Source organism: Scomber scombrus, chromosome 6 (assembly GCF_963691925.1).
Source record: "Scomber scombrus chromosome 6, fScoSco1.1, whole genome shotgun sequence".
Classification (NCBI taxonomy): Eukaryota; Metazoa; Chordata; class Actinopteri; order Scombriformes; family Scombridae; genus Scomber; species Scomber scombrus.
The window spans coordinates 309,831-332,032 of record NC_084975.1 but is presented as its reverse complement, the minus strand read 5'-3'; the positions used below and the strand labels follow the sequence as shown (position 1 = coordinate 332,032).

At 43.4% G+C, this 22,202-nt stretch overlaps 1 protein-coding gene across 1 annotated transcript in view; it reads left to right on the top strand.

Annotated features, from left to right (window-relative positions):
- Positions 1-635: 635 nt before the first annotated feature.
- Positions 636-22,202, top strand: part of dgkzb (diacylglycerol kinase, zeta b) — a 27,705-nt gene continuing 6,138 nt past the window's right edge. The window contains exons 1-29 of the mRNA XM_062420385.1: positions 636-1,603; positions 2,509-2,602; positions 3,780-3,875; positions 3,988-4,065; positions 4,147-4,203; positions 5,194-5,262; positions 5,801-5,872; positions 6,028-6,144; positions 6,306-6,380; positions 7,909-8,010; positions 8,449-8,531; positions 8,622-8,682; positions 8,874-8,987; positions 11,194-11,334; positions 11,642-11,720; positions 12,215-12,270; positions 12,447-12,509; positions 15,273-15,346; positions 15,660-15,771; positions 16,343-16,542; positions 16,794-16,894; positions 17,069-17,172; positions 17,344-17,389; positions 17,460-17,500; positions 17,575-17,765; positions 17,898-17,941; positions 19,390-19,433; positions 19,875-19,995; positions 21,961-21,997. Of these exons, the coding sequence (XP_062276369.1) occupies positions 636-1,603; positions 2,509-2,602; positions 3,780-3,875; positions 3,988-4,065; positions 4,147-4,203; positions 5,194-5,262; positions 5,801-5,872; positions 6,028-6,144; positions 6,306-6,380; positions 7,909-8,010; positions 8,449-8,531; positions 8,622-8,682; positions 8,874-8,987; positions 11,194-11,334; positions 11,642-11,720; positions 12,215-12,270; positions 12,447-12,509; positions 15,273-15,346; positions 15,660-15,771; positions 16,343-16,542; positions 16,794-16,894; positions 17,069-17,172; positions 17,344-17,389; positions 17,460-17,500; positions 17,575-17,765; positions 17,898-17,941; positions 19,390-19,433; positions 19,875-19,995; positions 21,961-21,997 (3,440 nt within the window). The remainder of the gene's footprint in view (positions 1,604-2,508; positions 2,603-3,779; positions 3,876-3,987; positions 4,066-4,146; positions 4,204-5,193; positions 5,263-5,800; positions 5,873-6,027; positions 6,145-6,305; positions 6,381-7,908; positions 8,011-8,448; positions 8,532-8,621; positions 8,683-8,873; positions 8,988-11,193; positions 11,335-11,641; positions 11,721-12,214; positions 12,271-12,446; positions 12,510-15,272; positions 15,347-15,659; positions 15,772-16,342; positions 16,543-16,793; positions 16,895-17,068; positions 17,173-17,343; positions 17,390-17,459; positions 17,501-17,574; positions 17,766-17,897; positions 17,942-19,389; positions 19,434-19,874; positions 19,996-21,960; positions 21,998-22,202) is intronic.

Below are 22,202 nucleotides of genomic sequence, written 5' to 3'. Positions count from 1 at the left end.
ATCCAGTACACCCAGTACATCCAGTACACCCAGTACACCCAGTACATCCAGTACATCCAGTAGTGAAACCAACCAATCAGTTAAAGTGCAGATGAATCAATAATAAAGTAATAATTTATATTATAATTTATAATATAATCAGAACTGAATGTTTTTCGCATAATTTCGGCTTCAGGAGATATTTCCTTTGTAATTAATTGGTCATAAACTTCACTGACAGGAAGTGAACTCTGTGGGCTCCGTTCACACCTGGTGTGACATCACGTCTCATCTGAGCCAATCACAAGCAGACCTTTCTAAGTACAGGTGTGAACCAGAAGAAGCTGATGGACGTACAAACTCAGCTGATTTCTATTTGAAGAGTTTTGATTTTATGCAAACTTCTTCTTAAGGAAGTGCACTGCTGCCCCCCGCTGGTTAAAAACAGCAACACAGACTTTGGGAATCTAAATAATTCTAAATAAACTAAATAAACAAATTCTAGCGCCAGCCGGGTGTGAACGGACCCTCAGAGTTTACAGGAAGTAGATTTTAAAAGCTGCGGTACTTCCTGTCAGCGTTCGCTCTCTAACTGTTGTTTGCGTCCGACAGCCTCAGACGAGCCTCTCAGGAGTCCGTCCCGCTCTGCGTCCAGCATGGACACATTTTTCCGCCGTCACTTTAAGAGGAAGGAAGCGGCTCTACAGGTGGAGGCGACTTCCTGCCGCCAGCGGAGGCCCAGCGTCGCCGTCCCGACCAGCAAGGCCCGCCGCCGCTCCAGCGTCGGGCTGCCGTCCTCCACCCTGACGCAGCGCCGCCGCTCCAGCGTCCAGCTGCAGGTGCCGGGCGGCGGTCGTCTGGCCAAGTCCGTCAGGCGCCACAGGTGGACGGGGCACGTCCGGCGGCGCTCCAGCACCACCACCCCCAGCCTCAACCCCCGCTTCGCTGTGTCCAGGAAGAAGGCCAGCAAGCTGCGCACCATCGAAACGCACCTGCTGGGCCCGTCCATGCTGCTGGCCAGCCTCATCCAGATGACGGAGGAGGACGAGGACGAAGGCCTGGGGGGGGGGCTGCTGGCCGGGCAGCAGCAAGTGGAGGTGAGGGGCGAGGCCAACAACAGGAGGATGTTTTCTCGCTCCAGCAGCCTCCACTCAGACGGAGACTACTCAGATTACTCTGCTAACGACAGCCAATCAGAAGCCAGTCAGCTGTCAGAGGCGGAGCAGCTGGCGGAGGAGCAGGATAGCGTCTCCTGCTCTGATCAGCACGCTGCCTCCTCGCAGTCCTCCACCCCCTCCTCCTCCGGCGCCACGCTGGAGCTGATGAGGAGGACTCCGCAGCCGCCGCCGTCGCGGCCGCTGATCCGGGCCCCGCGCTGCCTGCGCAGGAACTCGTCTCAGGTGTTCTCAGGTGACTCCGCCCTCCGCCGCCGCGTCTCCAGGAAGAGGAGAAAGATCTCCACCGTCTCCAAGGCTGGGAGTCCCTGGCCGGGGAGAGGCCCCCCGCTGCCCAGCCGCAGGAGCTCCATGTATTACCTCAGCCACCCGGCGCTCTACAGGGGCCCCGGGGCCCTCAGCCCGCTCTGCTACGACTCACGTCTGGAGAGCTGGAGCACCTTCCTGCTGTATGTACGACCGCCGAGGAGGATGCTGCTGCCCGCTCCGTCTGTTCATGACAGAAATCATTTTTACTATTTTATGTTATTTTATGAATTCAAAATGTTGTGATGTCATCAAACATCATCAGGTCAAAGGTCACGCTAAAAAGATGTTTTTACACTTTTTACACTTTGACAGTTTTTACAGTGCAGTGATGATCAGTAAAGATCCAGATTATAACAAATAAACTCGGGTTAAATAATGTTCACGCAATGAAATTAGATAAACTGACTGTAACGATCCTCGCTGGCTATAAACTCAACATGTTTATTATATTTATTCTCTGTAAGTGAAACATAAATATCATTAAGAGCATTTGTGGCGTCAGCCTGAGATTCTGCTGCAGACACAAACATCGTCCTTGGAGCCGAAGCTGGTTAGCAGCTAACGAAGACACCGCTGACTCACCGACCAATCACTGATCCTGCAGCTCTGTAGCTACGGTTACTGAAACTAATGTCTGAAACATTAAAGCACTGTGATTCATACCATGTTACTAAAGACAGACTGATCATATCGAGTAAAGAAGTCTGGATCAGGTCTCACTACTAAGAGTTAAAGGAATACAGTGAAGCTAAAGTGCTGAAAAGAAACCTGGGACTGTTTTTATTCTCCTCTATTAGTGATGAGTAACAGGCAGAGGGCCTTCTTATATGTTTTAAGACTGTCTTGCCAGATGAAGCGAGATTCTTCTAGTTTATTCTTTCTAGTTTCTGATGTTTTAGTGAATATAAGAACAAATGTTTTCCAGCAGGTTAACCAGTTTAACCAGTTTAACCAGTTTAACCAGTTTAACCAGTGTGTTTCTCCCCTCCTCTTCCTCTCTGCACTCTCTCATATTCTCCTCACAAAGCATCTTTTGTGGTTTCAGGAAAGCGATGGCGAAGTCGGGTGTGCAGCACGCAGAGACTCCCAACGAGCTGCTGGAGCCGCTGCAGGAGCCGAGCAGCAGCGTGGACTGGAGCGTGAGTCACGATCAGCTGATCACTGATCAATAATAAAATAACACGTTTGTTCAGTGTAGAGATCATTTTAAGATCTCTATTTTAGTGCTCTGGATGCTCTGGGTGCTCTGGATGCTCTGGGTGGGTTAGGGTGCTCTGAGTGCTCTGGGTGCTCTGGGTGGGTTAGGGTGCTCTGGATGCTCTGGGTGCTCTGGGTGCTCTGGGTGCTCTGGGTGCTCTGAGTGCTCTGGGTGGGTTAGCGTGCTCTGGGTGCTCTGGATGCTCTGGGTGGGTTAGGGTGCTCTGGGTGCTCTGGGTGCTCTGGATGTTCCGGGTGCTCTGGGTGCTCTGGATGTTCCGGGTGCTCTGGGTGCTCTGGGTGCTCTGGATGCTCTGGGTGGGTTAGGGTGCTCTGGGTGCTCTGGGTGCTCTGGATGCTCTGGGTGGGTTAGGGTGCTCTGGGTGCTCTGGGTGCTCTGGATGCTCTGGATGCTCTGGGTGGGTTAGGGTGCTCTGGATGTTCTGGATGTTCTGGGTGGGTTAGGGTGCTCTGGATGCTCTGGGTGCTCTGGATGCTCTGGGTGGGTTAGGGTGCTCTGGGTGCTCTGGGTGCTCTGGGTGCTCTGGGTGCTCTGGATGTTCTGGGTGGGTTAGGGTGCTCTGGGTGGGTTAGGGTGCTCTGGGTGCTCTGGGTGCTCTGGATGTTCTGGGTGGGTTAGGGTGCTCTGGGTGCTCTGGGTGCTCTGGGTGCTCTGGATGCTCTGGGTGGGTTAGGGTGCTCTGGGTGCTCTGGGTGCTCTGGGTGCTCTGGATGTTCTGGGTGGGTTAGGGTGCTCTGGGTGCTCTGGATGCTCTGGGTGGGTTAGGATTATGTGCTGAAACCTCTGAGAGTCTGAGATGATCTGAGCCTCTTAACCAACTGCAGTCTTCACACTTTTCAGCCTGAAATAAACATCTTCACCTTCTATGCAGGTTCATATTCACAGTGAATGTTCTGCTTAAAATAAGTGAGAATAAAGCATCAATCAGCTCAGGAAAGGAAACTAAACACAACTCAGTATATTTAGAGCATTAAACTATCCGTTATCATCATCAGTCACATCTCAGCCTGACAGAAGTTATAATGTTCAGTGTTTGTGCTCCTTCATCCAACACATGAACATCATATATCTCTGTATGACTGGTTGTGTGTTTCCAGGACGGGGCTCAGTACGGAGATCACATCTGGTTTGAGACGAGCTGCTCCGGAGATTTCTGCTACGTCGGGGAGCAATACTGCATCGCTAAATCACAGGTTAGCTCCAAACTCTTCTCTGCAGCTGAGATGAGATAATATGTTCCTGTATTAGCGCCACAGTGAGGACATTTACAGTATTACAGTAAAACTCTGTGATTGTTTCCTGCAGCAAAAGTCTGTAACAAGGAAGAAATGTGCCGGCTGTAAGATCTCGGTGCACACGATGTGTCTGGAGCAGCTGGAGAAGGTAAACTGCTTATAAACTCATCAGGCCTCTGAGAGCTTTCTCCTCTTCACACTTTCACACTTTTCTTCTGTTTGTGATCAGATTAATTTCAGGTGCAAGCCGTCGTTCAGAGAGCCGGGATCCCGAGCTGTCAGAGAGGTCAGAATGATTCACTGAGTTCAGAGCTGTGTCTTATTTATTCATATTTATTACATTTTGAAAGTATTTTTGATTCATTAAAATGTTGAGTAGTGTGATGTTGTGTTTATATTAAATTACATTTTTGTTTACTTAATTTAATTTTAATAACTTTATTTGTATAGCAGATTAAAAACACTGAGTGCTTCACATGAAAAGGAGATAAAAACATACAAATGTATTCTGTTTGTTCTGTTAAATTGTATAACTGTCTCTGTTAGCTATGACCAGTGTTAGGCTTCTTATTAATTATATTATTAATTAATTAGCCTGCAAATGAACAGTGTCATGATGTATGCAGATGACACTGTTGTGAGTAAAGCTGCATGTTGCTGTTTTATAAGTTTTATTTCATCTTTGAGCAGAAAAACACAAAACTTGTTTTTATCATGATTGATCTTTTATTTTTTTTATATAAAGAAAAAGGAACAAAAATAAAGAACAATTATAATCCAACGCATGCGCGAGAAAGAGAAAAAAAGATTTATAAAAGATATATAATAAAAATCTAAAATCAAATCAAAGAAAATAAGAAATAATAGAGAATAAGAGAATTTATTAAGGTTTATTAAAAGTTAGAGTAAAAAAAAGATTAAAAAGACAAAAAGAAACAGACCCATAAAAAATATAAAAATATAGAATTATATTTATAATAAAATAAAGTGGAAGAAAATGTTAAAACATCAAAATAAATAAATTAAAATAAAATAAAAATATTATAAATAATCCTGATGGTTTGGAGTAACTAGTTTAATGATTATTAAAGTAAAGAAGTAAAATAAACATATTTGCAGTTTCCTTATAATGACGTCAGAATTCAGTTAATTTGTCTCCATAAATAACTTTTCAGTTTGGTCAAATCGGTCTGAAAAAACTTAAAATCCTCATGTTCCAGTTTTTCTGTCAGAGTTTACACTGAAACAGGAAGTGAGCCGTGTTGTTTTGTTTCAGTCCAACATGGTGCGACATCACTGGGTCCACCGCAGGAAGCAGACGGGGAAATGTCGGCAGTGTGGGAAGGTGAGTCTGCATTCGTCTGCTTCCTGTAGAATCTGCAGCCGTCTGCTTCCTGTAGAGTCTGCAGCCGTCTGCTTCCTGTAGAATCTGCAGCCGTCTGCTTCCTGTAGAGTCTGCAGCCGTCTGCTTCCTGTAGAGTCTGCAGCCGTCTGCTTCCTGTAGAGTCTGCAGCCGTCTGCTTCCTGTAGAGTCTGCAGCCGTCTGCTTCCTGTAGAGTCTGCAGCCGTCTGCTTCCTGTAGAATCTGCAGCCGTCTGCTTCCTGTAGAGTCAGCAGCCGTCTGCTTCCTGTAGAGTCTGCAGCCGTCTGCTTCCTGTAGAGTCTGCAGCCGTCTGCTTCCTGTAGAGTCTGCAGCCGTCTGCTTCCTGTAGAGTCTGCAGCCGTCTGCTTCCTGTAGAGTCTGCAGCCGTCTGCTTCCTGTAGAGTCTGCAGCCGTCTGCTTCCTGTAGAGTCTGCAGCCGTCTGCTTCCTGTAGAGTCTGCAGCCGTCTGCTTCCTGTAGTTCAGAGAGCAGAGCGATGACGCTGTGCTTCTGTCCTGCAGGGTTTCCAACAGAAGTTCTCATTTCACAGCAAAGAGATCATCGCCATCAGCTGCTCGTGGTGCAAACAGGCCGTAAGTCTGACCTCTGTTCTATCCAGAGTAACTAGTTACATTACAGAGTTACTGCCATTAAAAGTAACTAGTTACATTCCAGCATTACCTTGTGAGAACAGTAACTGATTAGAGTAGTGAGGTCACAGTGAGGTCACTTCCTGTCTGTGTTTCAGTATCACAACAAGGTGACGTGCTTCATGCTGCAGCAGATCGAGGAGTGCTGCTCACTGGGAGCTCACGCTGCCGTCATCATCCCTCCTACCTGGATCATAAGAGTCCGTAAACCACAGGTACACACACACACACACACACACACACACATACACACACATATATACAAACACACACATATACACAGATACACACACACACACACACACACTCTCTCACTCACCTTCACACACACAGCTGCTGATTCCATTGTGTGTTGTTGTTTTTTTTTTTACAGCAGACGTCTCTGAAGTCCAGTAAAAAGAAGAAAAGAACGTCACTGAAATCCAACAAGTCGAGTAAGAAAGGAGGCGAGGTGAGAAAGAGACGACACGACAGATTATACACATCCAACAAAATAACTGACAACCTGCCGCATAATAACCGACAACCTGCCGCATAATAACGACAACCTGCCGCATAATAACCGACAACTTGCCAAAAAATAACTGACAACCTGCCAAAAAATAACTGACAACCTGCCACATAATAACCAACAACCTGCCGCATAATAACGACAACCTGCCGCATAATAACGACAACCTGCCGCATAATAACGACAACCTGCCACATAATAACCAACAACCTGCCACATAATAACGACAACCTGCCAAAAAATAACCTACAACCGGCCGCATGATAACCGACAACCTGCCGCATAATAACGACAACCTGCCGCATAATAACCGACAACCTGCCACATAATAACGAACAACCTGCCACATAATAACCGACAACCTGCCACATAATAACGAACAACCTGCCACATAATAACCGACAACCTGCCACATAATAACGAACAACCTGCCACATAATAACCGACAACCTGCTGCATAATAACCGACAACCTGCCGCATAATAACCGACCTGCCACATAATAACCGACAGCCTGCCGCATAATAACCGACCTGCCAGATAATAACCGACAACCTGCCTCATAATAACGACAACCTGCTGCATAACAACCGACAACCTGCCACATAATAACCGGTAACCTGCCTCATAATAACCGACAACCTGCCTCATAATAACGACAACCTGCTGCATAACAACCGACAACCTGCCACATAATAACCGGTAACCTGCCACATAATAACCGACAGCCTGCCGCATAATAACCGACAACCTGCCACATAATAACGACAACCTGACACATAATAACCGACAGCCTGCCGCATAATAACCGACAACCTGCCACATAATAACGACAACCTGCCGCATAATAACCGACAACCTGCCGCATAATAACGACAACCTGACACATAATAACCGACAGCCTGCCGCATAATAACCGACAACCTGCCACATAATAACTGACAACCTGCCTCATAATAACCGACAACCTGACACATAATAACCGACAGCCTGCCGCATAATAACCGACAACCTGCCGCATAATAACGACAACCTGCCGCATAATAACCGACAACCTGCCGCATAATAACGACAACCTGCCGCATAATAACGAAAACTTGCCGCATAATAACCGTCAACCTGACACATAATAACCGACAGCCTGCCGCATAATAACCGACAACCTGCCACATAATAACGACAACCTGCCACATAATAACGACAACCTGCCGCATAATAACCGACAACCTGCCGCATAATAACGACAACCTGCCGCATAATAACGAAAACTTGCCGCATAATAACCGTCAACCTGCCACATAATAACCGACAACCTGCCGCATAATAATAAATGTATTATTTATATGAATGAGTAACAGTAGCAGCACAGGAATGGACCTCTGTTTGTCTGAACTAATCTTTAGGTTATATTATATAAAGGCTTTATTAAGGTATAATATCATGATTTCAGTCTCTGTTGTGTCTCTCAGCTCCAGGACGGCCGCTGGAAGCCCTTCCTGCTGAAGCCTCTGCCTTCTCAGCTCATGAAGCCTCTGCTGGTGTTTGTTAACCCGAAGAGTGGCGGGAATCAGGTCAGTTAACCTAACACACACACTGTAACACACACACTGTAACACACACACACTGTGACACACACTGTAACACACACACTGTAATACACACACTGTAACACACACACTGTAACACACACACTGTAACACACACACTGTAACACACACACACTGTGACACACACTGTAACACACACACTGTAATACACACACTGTAACACACACACTGTAACACACACACTGTAATACACACACTGTAACACACACTGTAACACACACACTGTAACACACACACTGTAACACACACACACTGTAGACTGAAATGATTCTGCATGAGAGGAGAATATATTCTGATTTTCCGTCTTAACCTAAATAAATAACGTTTTTATGAGTAGAACAAATAATTTGCATTATTTTAAGTTAAATAAAATCATCTCACGATGCTTCTTGTTTCTCTCAGGGAGCAAAGATCATCCAGTCCTTCATGTGGTACCTGAATCCTCGGCAGGTGTTCGACCTGACCAAAGGTGGACCCAGAGAGGGGTAAAGAGAGGCTGCACTTCCTGCTCTTCTTTCCTCCCGTCAGTCTCAGATGAAGCTAACCCTGCCTGCTTTACTTCCTGTTTCCTGCAGGTTGGAGCTGTACGCCAAAGTGCCCAACCTGAGGATCCTGGCCTGCGGAGGAGACGGGACAGTGAGTCCAACATTAAACTAACAACCAATAAAACATTCTGCTCCTTTTAAACTTTAAAACCCTTCAAAATGAAATGTAGTAAAACTTAAAACGTATTTAACTTCTTCCACATGTCTCATTTATAAACACAGTCACTAACAGCAGAGATCATGTGTTCAGTAGTTCTGTGCAGTCTAACATACTGTGTGCAGGTTGGATGGCTGCTGTCTGTGTTAGACCTGCTGAAGGTCCACCCTCAGCCTCCTGTGGCCATCCTCCCTCTGGGAACCGGCAATGACCTGGCCCGGACCCTCAACTGGGGAGGGGTGAGTTCTGCTTGAACTCTAAATCTCTACTGAGCTCTAACACATCTATACTGAGCTCTAACACATCTATACTGAGCTCTAACATAACCCTACTGAGCTTTAATACAACTCTACTGAACTCTAATACAACTCTACTGAACTCTAATGCAACTAACACAACTCTACTGAACTCTAATACAACTCTACTGAACTCTAATGCAACTAACACAACTCTACTGAGCTCTAACACAACTCTATTGAACTCTAACACAACTCTACTGAACTCTAATGCAACTAACACAACTCTACTGAGCTCTAACACAACCCTACTGAACTCTAATACAACTCTACTGAACTCTAATACAACTAACACAACTCTACTGAGCTCTAACAGATCTTTACTGAGCTTTAATACAGCTAACACAACTTTACTGAGCTCTAGCACATCTCTACTGAGCTCTAACACAACTAACACAACTCTACTGAGCTCTAATACATCTTTACTGAGCTCTAACACAACTCTACTGAACTCTAATTCAACTAACACAACTCTACTGAGCTCTAACACAACTCTACTGAACTCTAATACAACTCTACTGAACTCTAATACAACTAACACAACTCTACTGAGCCCTAACACAACTCTACTGAACTCTAATACAACTAACACAACTCTACTGAACTCTAACACAACTCTACTGAGCTTTAATACAGCTAACACAACTTTACTGAGCTCTAGCACATCTCTACTGAGCTCTAACACAACTATACTGAGCTGTAACACAACTATACTGAGCTCTAACACAACTAATACATCTCTACTGAGCTCTAACACAACTATACTGAGCTCTAACACAACTATACTGAGCTCTAACACAACTATACTGAGCTCTAACACAACTAACACAACTCTACTGAGCTCTAACACATCTTTACTGAGCTCTAACACAACTCTACTGAACTCTAATACAACTAACACAACTCTACTGAGCTCTAACACAACTCTACTGAGCTCTAACACAACTCTACTGAACTCTAATACAACTAACACAACTTTACTGAGCTCTAACACAGCTCTACTGAACTCTAATACAACTCTACTGAACTCTAATACAACTAACACAACTCTACTGAGCTCTAACACAACTCTACTGAACTCTAATACAACTAACACAACTCTACTGAGCTTTAATACAACTAACACAACTCTACTGAGCTCTAACACATCTTTACTGAGCTCTAACACAACTCTACTGAACTCTAATACAACTAACACAACTCTACTGAGCTTTAACACAACTCTACTGAGCTTTAATACAGCTAACACAACTTTACTGAGCTCTAACACAACTATACTGAGCTCTAACACAACTCTACTGAACTCTAACACAACTCTACTGAGCTCTAACAAAACTATACTGAGCTCTAACACAACTAACACAACTCTACTGAACTCTAATACAACTATACTGAGCTCTAACACAACTCTACTGAGCTCTAACACAACTAACACAACTCTACTGAGCTCTAACACATCTTTACTGAGCTCTAACACAACTCTACTGAACTCTAATACAACTAACACAACTCTACTGAGCTTTAACACAACTCTACTGAGCTTTAATACAGCTAACACAACTTTACTGAGCTCTAACACAACTATACTGAGCTCTAACACAACTCTACTGAACTCTAACACAACTATACTGAGCTCTAACACAACTAACACAACTCTACTGAACTCTAATACAACTATACTGAGCTCTAACACAACTCTACTGAGCTCTAACACAACTAACACAACTCTACTGAGCTCTAACACATCTTTACTGAGCTCTAACACAACTCTACTGAACTCTAATACAACTAACACAACTCTACTGAGCTTTAACACAACTCTACTGAGCTTTAATACAGCTAACACAACTTTACTGAGCTCTAACACAACTATACTGAGCTCTAACACAACTCTACTGAACTCTAACACAACTCTACTGAGCTCTAACAAAACTATACTGAGCTCTAACACAACTAACACAACTCTACTGAACTCTAATACAACTATACTGAACTCTAACACAACTCTACTGAGCTCTAACACAACTAACACAACTCTTCTGAGCTCTAATACAACTCTAATGAACTACAGTTCCTCCTGAAATATAGTATTTCCATGTAAAAGTTTCATAGCTCAGTATTTGAAGTGTTTACCTGCTGCTGTCCTCAGGGTTACACTGATGAGCCCATAACGAAGATCCTCTCTCACGTCGAGGAAGGAAACATCGTCCAGCTGGACCGATGGAACCTGAACGTGGAGGCGAATCCTGAAGCTCGACCGGAGGACCAAGACGAGCATCAGACCGACAAGGTGAGTCAGGGTTGTGTGGATGTGACATCAGACACATCAGAGACATCAGAGACAAGTTACTAATGAAAGCAAAGTTTCAGCAAAGAGTTTCAGTATCACAGTTCAGCTGTTGTGAGTTTGTATTTTCACACCAATGACAGATTTATATCGTCATCATGTCGGCAGATACAGACTCAGTCTTTGTCCATGAGTAACATCTTTTACTCAACAGTCAGTTTTTATTCAAACAGACAAAGTTTGGCTCCATGTTGGATCTTGATCAGGTTAAAATGTCCCTCACATGAACCGGTATGTTTCTGTCTCTCAGCTTCCGATCGACGTCTTCAATAACTACTTCAGTCTGGGCTTCGACGCTCACGTCACGCTCGGCTTCCACGAATCCAGAGGTGAGTCTGACGTCACCAGCTAGACTACCCATGATGCATCTGTGCAGAGAATAGGAGGTTTTTATGTTGTTGTTTTACTCTAACCAATCAGTGAGCGATGACATAATTTTTGGTGATTTAATGATTTGAATGATTTGACTGATCTCACAGCAGCTTTAACACTAATTCAGTATGAACTGATTTGAGTGGATTCTCTGATGAGCTGAAGATCTTTTAAAGAGATTTAAGAACTTCCAACGTGCAGATTTACTCATCAGTTGTAGCTGATTTGTGGATGAATTTCACTTCCTGGTCTGCTAACATCTGATTGGCTCTCAAGTTCATTTATTTACATTTTATATAGAAAAGAAAAGATTATAGTAAGAAGAAATAAAACTCTGCTGTATAAAACATTGTGTAGTTTCAGGCTGCATTGATGACCTCACAGGAACTTCCTAATCAATCATTCATCTGTTTTATTAACGGCTTTAATTAATGTTGTGTTTGTGTTTTAGAGGCAAATCCTGAGAAATTTAACAGCCGCTTCAAAAATAAGATGTTCTATGCAGGGGTAAGTGTTTGTGTGTGTGTGTGTGTGTGTGTGTGTGTGTGTGTGTGTGTGTGTGTGTGTGTGTGTGTGTGTGTGTGTGTGTGTGTGTGTGTGTGTGTGTGTCTGTCAGGGGATGAAAAGTCCTGTATAAATAGAGTTTGATTGATTAATTGATTGATTGACTCTCTGTGTTTCAGACGGCCTTCTCAGACTTCCTCAGTGGGAGCTCCAAAGATCTCGCCAAACACATCAGAGTGATGGTCAGTATTAATCACATCAGAGTGATGGTCAGTAAACACATCAGAGTGATGGTCAGTATTAATCACATCAGAGTGATGGTCAGTATTAAACACATCAGAGTGATGGTCAGTAAACACATCAGAGTGATGGTCAGTATTAAACACATCAGAGTGATGGTCAGTATTAATCACATCAGAGTGATGGTCAGTATTAATCACATCAGAGTGATGGTCAGTATTAATCACATCAGAGTGATGGTCAGTATTAAACACATCAGAGTGATGGTCAGTATTAAACACATCAGAGTGATGGTCAGTAATCACATCAGAGTGATGGTCAGTATTAAACACATCAGAGTGATGGTCAGTAATCACATCAGAGTGATGGTCAGTATTAAACACATCAGAGTGATGGTCAGTAAACACATCAGAGTGATGGTCAGTATTAAACACATCAGAGTGATGGTCAGTATTAATCACATCAGAGTGATGGTCAGTATTAAACACATCAGAGTGATGGTCAGTATTAATCACATCAGAGTGATGGTCAGTATTAAACACATCAGAGTGATGGTCAGTATTAATCACATCAGAGTGATGGTCAGTATTAAACACATCAGAGTGATGGTCAGTAAACACATCAGAGTGATGGTCAGTAAACACATCAGAGTGATGGTCAGTAAACACATCAGAGTGATGGTCAGTAAACACATCAGAGTGATGGTCAGTAAACACATCAGAGTGATGGTCAGTATTAATCACATCAGAGTGATGGTCAGTAAACACATCAGAGTGATGGTCAGTATTAAACACATCAGAGTGATGGTCAGTATTAATCACATCAGAGTGATGGTCAGTATTAAACACATCAGAGTGATGGTCAGTAAACACATCAGAGTGATGGTCAGTATTAAACACATCAGAGTGATGGTCAGTAAACACATCAGAGTGATGGTCAGTATTAATCACATCAGAGTGATGGTCAGTATTAAACACATCAGAGTGATGGTCAGTATTAAACACATCAGAGTGATGGTCAGTATTAATCACATCAGAGTGATGGTCAGTAAACACATCAGAGTGATGGTCAGTATTAATCACATCAGAGTGATGGTCAGTATTAAACACATCAGAGTGATGGTCAGTATTAAACACATCAGAGTGATGGTCAGTAAACACATCAGAGTGATGGTCAGTATTAATCACATCAGAGTGATGGTCAGTATTAAACACATCAGAGTGATGGTCAGTATTAATCACATCAGAGTGATGGTCAGTAAACACATCAGAGTGATGGTCAGTATTAAACACATCAGAGTGATGGTCAGTATTAATCACATCAGAGTGATGGTCAGTAAACACATCAGAGTGATGGTCAGTATTAAACACATCAGAGTGATGGTCAGTATTAAACACATCAGAGTGATGGTCAGTATTAAACACATCAGAGTGATGGTCAGTATTAAACACATCAGAGTGATGGTCAGTATTAAACACATCAGAGTGATGGTCAGTATTAATCACATCAGAGTGGTGGTCAGTATTAATCACATCAGAGTGATGGTCAGTAATCACATCAGAGTGATGGTCAGTATTAAACACATCAGAGTGATGGTCAGTATTAAACACATCAGAGTGATGGTCAGTATTAATCACATCAGAGTGGTGGTCAGTATTAAACACATCAGAGTGATGGTCAGTATTAATCACATCAGAGTGATGGTCAGTATTAATCACATCAGAGTGGTGGTCAGTAAACACATCAGAGTGATGGTCAGTAATCACATCAGAGTGATGGTCAGTAAACACATCAGAGTGATGGTCAGTAAACACATCAGAGTGATGGTCAGTAAACACATCAGAGTGATGGTCAGTAAACACATCAGAGTGATGGTCAGTATTAATCACATCAGAGTGATGGTCAGTATTAAACACATCAGAGTGATGGTCAGTAAACACATCAGAGTGATGGTCAGTATTAAACACATCAGAGTGATGGTCAGTATTAAACACATCAGAGTGATGGTCAGTAAACACATCAGAGTGATGGTCAGTATTAAACACATCAGAGTGATGGTCAGTAAACACATCAGAGTGATGGTCAGTATTAAACACATCAGAGTGATGGTCAGTATTAATCACATCAGAGTGATGGTCAGTAAACACATCAGAGTGATGGTCAGTATTAAACACATCAGAGTGATGGTCAGTATTAAACACATCAGAGTGATGGTCAGTAAACACATCAGAGTGATGGTCAGTAAACACATCAGAGTGATGGTCAGTATTAAACACATCAGAGTGATGGTCAGTATTAAACACATCAGAGTGATGGTCAGTAAACACATCAGAGTGATGGTCAGTATTAAACACATCAGAGTGATGGTCAGTAAACACATCAGAGTGATGGTCAGTAAACACATCAGAGTGATGGTCAGTAAACACATCAGAGTGATGGTCAGTATTAATCACATCAGAGTGATGGTCAGTATTAATCACATCAGAGTGATGGTCAGTAAACACATCAGAGTGATGGTCAGTATTAATCACATCAGAGTGATGGTCAGTATTAAACACATCAGAGTGATGGTCAGTATTAATCACATCAAAGTGATGGTCAGTATTAATCACATCAGAGTGATGGTCAGTAAACACATCAGAGTGATGGTCAGTATTAATCACATCAGAGTGATGGTCAGTATTAAACACATCAGAGTGATGGTCAGTATTAATCACATCAAAGTGATGGTCAGTGATGGTCAGTTATGGTTTCTTTGTGTTCAGTGTGACGGCACCGACCTGACGGCTAAAGTCCAGGATCTGAAGTTACAGTGTCTGCTCTTCCTCAACATCCCCCGGTACGTTTCCACATGCAGCTCATCTTTGATTATTTTCTGTCCAGTTTAGATCAGTTTGGATCAGTTTGGATCAGTTTGGATCAGTTTAGATCAGTTTGGATCAGTTTAGATCAGTTTGGATCAGTTTAGATCAGTTTAGATCAGTTTAGATCAGTTTGGATCAGTTTAGATCAGTTTGGATCAGTTTAGATCAGTTTGGATCAGTTTGGATCAGTTTGGATCAGTTTAGATCAGTTTGGATCAGTTTGGATCAGTTTGGATCAGTTTAGATCAGTTTGGATCAGTTTGGATCCGTGTGTCTCCTCTTCTGCAGGTACTGTGCCGGCACCGTGCCGTGGGGTCACCCCGGCGAGCATCAGGACTTCGAGCCGCAGCGCCATGACGACGGCTGCATCGAGGTCATCGGCTTCACCATGACATCACTGGTGAGAGACGATGAGGTCATGTGACTCAGATTTAAACTGTAATCATGTCACATGGAGCTGGGAGGGCAGCAGCTGATTGGCTGACAGGGCAGCAGCTGATTGGCTGACAGGACAGCAGCTGATTGGCTGACAGGGCAGCAGCTGATTGGCTGACAGGACAGCAGCTGATTGGCTGACACACAAATCACATAAATCTACACAAACTGCTGTCAGTCGTATTAATAATGAAATATTATATATTTATAAATACCACTCAGTGTCCTGGACCAGCACAGCTCCCAGTATAATAAACAGTCATATATTCATATTCATATTCATTCACTTTTATTTATCAACAGTCTGTTTTTAATAACAATAATGCATCAATGCATCATTAATATTAAATTACATTTTACATTCAGTTTTTCAGTTTTTACTTTCTTTTTACTTTCTTTTATTTGATATATTTCTTATCTTATAAGCATGAAGTTTAACAGAGCTCACACTGTAACACACAGCTCAGCATCACATCACACAGGTCATACACGTTGCCACGGTTACCACACACCTGTGCTGTCGCTGTGTGTCTCAGGCCACGCTGCAGGTGGGCGGTCACGGTGAGCGGCTCCACCAGTGTAAAGAAGTCACTCTCACCACCTTCAAGTCCATCCCCATGCAGGTGGACGGAGAACCCTGCAAACTGGCTCCGTCCGTCATCCACATCAGCCTCAGGAACCAGGCCAACATGGTGCAGAAGGCCAAGAGGAGGATCTCCATGCCTCACCTCAACGAGTAAGAACAGCAGCTCTCTGAGCGGTTACCTGGTTTCATCCTGCAGCTGTTAGTGTGTGAGGATGAGGAGGAATGCCACCTTCATCTCTTCTACACATTAAATACTAACAATCATCTGTTAATGACGTCATCATTAGGACTTTCTGTCAGTGTGTTAAACTAATAAAGTGTGTGTGTGTGTGTGTGTGTGTGTGTGTGTGTGTGTGTGTGTGTGTGTGTGTGTGTGTGTGTGTGTGTGTGTGTGTGTGCAGTCAGCAGCTGGTTCCTGAGCAGTTGCAGATCAGAGTGAACCGGATCAGCATGGCGGCGTACGAGGCTCTGCATTACGATAAAGACCAGCTGAAGGAGGCCTGTGAGTCAATGTCCAATCAATCAACCAATCAACCAATCAATCAACCAATCAATCAACCAATCAACCAATCAACCAATCAATCAACCAATCAACCAATCAATCAACCAATCAGAGACAGAGTATAGTAATAACACCTGAGTGAGAACGTTCAGTAAAGTTTTCGTGTCTCTGCAGCGACGCCTCTTGGTGTGATCACCGTCCCCGGAGACAGTGACCTGGAGACCTGCCGGCTGCTCATCGAGCGTCTCCATGACAACCTGGAGCAGGTACAGCAGAGTGTGTGTGTGTGTGTGTGTGTGTGTGTTCTTCACATTATTTATTTCTACAATAAGTTGATTTAGCATTTTAAAGTGAGACTGTGATGTTTGACAGACAGTGAAGGTGTGAGCAGTGACTGAGTGATCATGCTTCATGTTTGTGTCTCTCAGGACGCTGACGGGCTGAAAGAGTCTCTGACGTCACCAAAGCTCTCCATGAAGTGGTGTTTCCTCGACTGTAAGTCCAAACCTGCTCACAGCGTCTCAGCAGCTCTCACACAGACTCACTGCTGCCGTCTGTCTTTCAGGTACAACTGCAGACCGGTTCTACAGGATCGACCGAGCTCAGGTAAAAGATCTCAACAATGAAACAAACGTGTTCATCTCTGCATGAAACATGTTAAATGTGCGTTTCCTCTCCAGGAGCACCTCAACTACGTGACGGAGATCTCGCAGGAGGAGGTCTACATCCTGGACCCGGAGCTGGTCGTCAAGGAGACGGTGGGCACCTCCCCCGGGATGCCCGACCTGGTGGACTCTGAGGAGCACCAGGACCAGCAGAGACAGTTCTCCTTCTCCTGCTCCCCCACCTCCTCCTCCTCCACCATACCGAGGTGAGCGGCAGGACGGAGGCTCAGACACAGCTCGAACAAAATGCTACAAATATTAAATATAAATATAATGTTTTATTATTTCATTTATCAATAATCAGTAAATGTGTTTGTTACAGAGTCACAGACTTCCAGAACATCTGCAGCCACAGCTCAGGATCCAAGACGGCTCTCTGCAGGTACACACGCAACACGCAACATGTCAACACCCAACATGCAACACGTCAACACACGAACACGTATGATGCTGGATGTCACCTGTCATGTGACCGTACATCGTTGCAACATGACGCTGGCTGATGTCATTAGATCTCCATCCTGTCTGTCTCTAAACAGTCCATTCAGACCAAAAGCTCAAGTTCGGTTCGTTTTCGTTGATGTGAAAGCATCGATCTCACTAAACCAAGCGGACCGAGACCAGCTCTTTTTGGAGATGAGGGAACATCAATCAGACCAATTTTGATTAGTTTGCAGGTGTGAACGGACCACACCTCAGTCTGTAGGCTACATACTAACAATTATACTGCCTGGTGCCTAATAATAGAACTAGTGGTGTGAAAGGGCCCTAACTGTCTCTGCTGTGTCTAACTGTCTAAACTTAGCATTTCATAATTGTGGTAGCAGCGGTGCAGCAGATGTAATGAAGTCCACGCAGCACGCTGGATGCTAACTAATATTAAGCCTTTAGCCTTTTCATTATAATGTCCATGGACATAAACTGAGTTCTTTTGCCTTAATAATGATCCAATAATACGGACTGGGAACCCATACATGCATAATGTCTCCACGTTGCATTGAGTGTTGCTTGTGAAATAACCAGGGCTCAGCTAGTGTACCGTGCCTAAGCACGCCTCTTCCAACCGTACCGTACCAGGGAAGTGTACCGTACTCAAGCACGGTACACTTGCACTCACACTAGCCAAATAATCCGGACTTTAGGGGGCAAACGTGCTTGGGCACCGTACGATTGCCTAGTGTGAGCACGCCCTAACAGTCTCTAACAGTCTCTAACAGTCTCTAACAGTCTCTAACAGTCTCTAACAGTCTCTGACAGTCTCTAACAGTCTCTAACAGTCTCTAACAGTCTCTAACTGTCTCTGACTGTCTCTGACTGTCTCTGACAGTCTCTGACTGTCTCTAACTGTCTCTAACTGCCTCTAGCTGTCTCTGACTGTGTCTAACTGTGTCTAACTGTGTCTGACTGTCTCTAACTGCCTCTAACTGTCTCTAGCTGGCTCTAACTGTCTCTAACTGTCTCTGACTGCCTCTGCTGTCTCTAACTGTCTCTAACTGTCTTTAGCTGTCTCTAACTGTCTCTAACTGTCTCTAACTGTCTCTAACTGTCTCTAGCTGTCTCTGCTGTCTCTAACTGTCTCTAGCTGTCTCTAGCTGTCTCTAACTGTCTCTAACTGTCTCTAACTGTCTCTAGCTGTCTCTGCTGTCTCTAGCTGTCTCTGACTGTGTCTGACTGTGTCTCTCTCCACAGCCCCTCCAGTGCTACCTCACACCTTACTGAAACAGGTAAACTTTACATGTTTACTTTTCCTTTCTCTCTTCAGGTTTAGTGATATATATGTGTATAAATAAAGTAACTGTCAGTAACTTATTGCCCATCATGTGTTTGTAGAAGCTGAATTGATCAACTGTGTTAAGACTGAAGACCTGACCAGGGTGAGTCAGACTCATGTTTGTTTTTGTTGTTTTTGTTTTTTTCAAACCCTGAAAGTCTTCATTGATCTTCACTCTTATAGTTTCAGGAATATTTGTTTCTTCTTTGTCTAAACTCTGAGAGTCCAGCTGCTAAAGTCCAGATGAGAGAAGATCTTATTGATGTCAATTCTCACAGTTTCCTTCAGTTTTGACGGTCAGTCAGTGATGCAGATAGATGTCTAGTCAGATGTCTTCTGGAGATTGTTTCCTGGGTCTCGTCTCTCAGGCTTCATCCAATGCGTCATTTAAACTTTCTGGAGCTTGTTGCATTAATGTTCAGCCTGAGTGGGAAACTTCTTCTTCTCTGTTCATAACTGAACCTCCAGTTTGTTCTCTGGAAGCTGGGCTGAGGTCATGAATAAAGATAACACCATGAAATGAACTTTGGGCTGATGTTTGCAGCTGATGGAGCTGCAGCAGCAGGGGGCCGACCTGCTGCTGCAGGATGCTGCAGGCTGCACGCTGCTGCATCACGCTGTGGAGGCCGGCAACAACGACATCATCAAGTACCTCATCGACCACGGTGAGTTTATTCATGTTTTATTACAGAGTTGGTGGAGGCTGGTGATGTTCTGTATATTACATGAAAAAATAAACATAATGTACATCTCACAGGGTGCAGTGTGCTGACTCTGCCACCGAGCGGCGCCAGAGGTCTGCTTTCTGTTAATAACTTCTGTTCAAAGCTGAGCTCTAACTGAGAGCTCTGAGACCACGGAGAGAAACTCATTCACAGCCTGACATGAAAACATCTTCAGAACCAAGAATAGATGTCATATCTTATTACGTGATAAAAGACATCAGCTGTGTGACACTTATTCCAAATGTAAATATCAGAGAATATGAGCTTCATTCAGGATCTGTGTCAAGTATCTGTTTGATTTTTCCTTCATTAAAGGAGGAAACTGGTTCCTGGAGTTTCATGAGGTTTGTGTTGGTCGTCTGTTTTCAGACATCAGATAAACTTCCTGTTTAACTCCTGAACCAACAGGACGATAAGAAGCAACCGAACCTGAATCACAGCCTGATGAAAACATCCTGTGAATGCAGCTGAGTCAGTATGAATGAGCTGACGAACTTCTGATCACTTTAGGAGTGATTGATTGGTTTGAACTCTGCTCTGACAGACACTTTGTTAGGAGCTGAAACATTCTTCTGTCACACAGTCACTGAAGTGTTTCATTTCTGTTGGAACACATTTACGGACCAGATAGACTGTCATTAAAAACACATCAGATTATAAGTGTGTGAACATGTGAAGGAACCTTAAAGACATCAGCTGAGCTTTAATAAACATGTTAAATAGGGGAATTGGACCCCTCTCCAGTGGGTGAAGAGGTATTCTCTTCCCACAGTAGAACCTTTCTCTTTAAACGTTCTCACAGATGTTCTCTGCCGTCGATCCCAGGAAGTAAACTGGACACTTTACATCCATTTCTCCTCTCAGCCCAAAATATCTCAGAGCAAATAACTCATATTTTTAATCTCTTTCTTTCTTCTGGTAGAGTTCCTAGGGTTTGGAGAATGGTGCATGTAACACCCCTTCACAAAGGAGGTGACAGGAACTGTAGAAAGAACTATAGACCAATATCCACATTAACTGGAATCATCAGTAAATAACCAGCTGATAGTATTTCTGAGCAGGAAATCCATTTTGAGCCCTTTTCAATCTGGGCTCAGCACTGTTACTGCTGTTATGCTGATTGTAAATAATATTGTATCAGCTTTAGATAATAATATTTATCATAAGCATTTGACTTGGATTTGATAGAAATGCATGAAACCGGTTCAGAAATGACCAGCACATGTGTTCCTTAAGGTTCAATGTGAGGTCCGGTTCTCTTCAATCTTAAACAAACAAACTGTCTGTATGCAGATGACACAGTGCTGTATTATAATTCTGATTCAACGTCTTGCAGTTGATCTACAGTCTACACGATGCTCTTAAAGATCTAACACCAGATCCAACGACTATAATGATTTCTGTATTTCTACCACGAATAGACTGATGATTGAGAGTTTCAGAATATAAATATCTCGGTATCTGGAAAGATGAAAAACTCCATAAAGATAATCTTGTGTGCTGACTCTCTACAGAAACGTCTTATAGGAAAAGTGTTTTTATGTCAGTCCTGGACTATGGTGACGTCATTTATAGACACGGATCGTTTTGAACCCCAAAACCTCTGAATTCTTCACTCTGTCTTAAGTTCATGATTCACATCATCGGTCCTGACACTCACTGTTATCTCTGTATCTATAAAGGCCTCACAGGGAAATGACACCATTACCTTTCAGAGCTGCTGTTGATGTTTCCTTTTCTGTCTTTGTAACTGACTCCATGTGATTGTAAATGAGGGCCATTCCCTCAGTGAATAAAGGGAACTAATACATATATATGTATATATATAATACATATATGTAGTCCATTTCCACTGTTACATGTTTATATGGTTTTAAGGTGAAATGTGTTTCTGTCTTGTTTCAGTTCCCAAATCTCACCTGGACATCACAGAGAAAGAGACGTAAGTGGACTTCAGTCATCTACTTGTTTACCTGTTTAACCACCTGTTTAACCACCTGTTTAACCACCTGTCATCTACCTGTTTAACCACCTGTTTAACCACCTGTTTAACCACCTGTTTAACCACCTGTTTAACCACCTGTTTAACCACCTGTTTACCTGTTTAACCACCTGTCATCTACCTGTTTAACCACCTGTTTACCTGT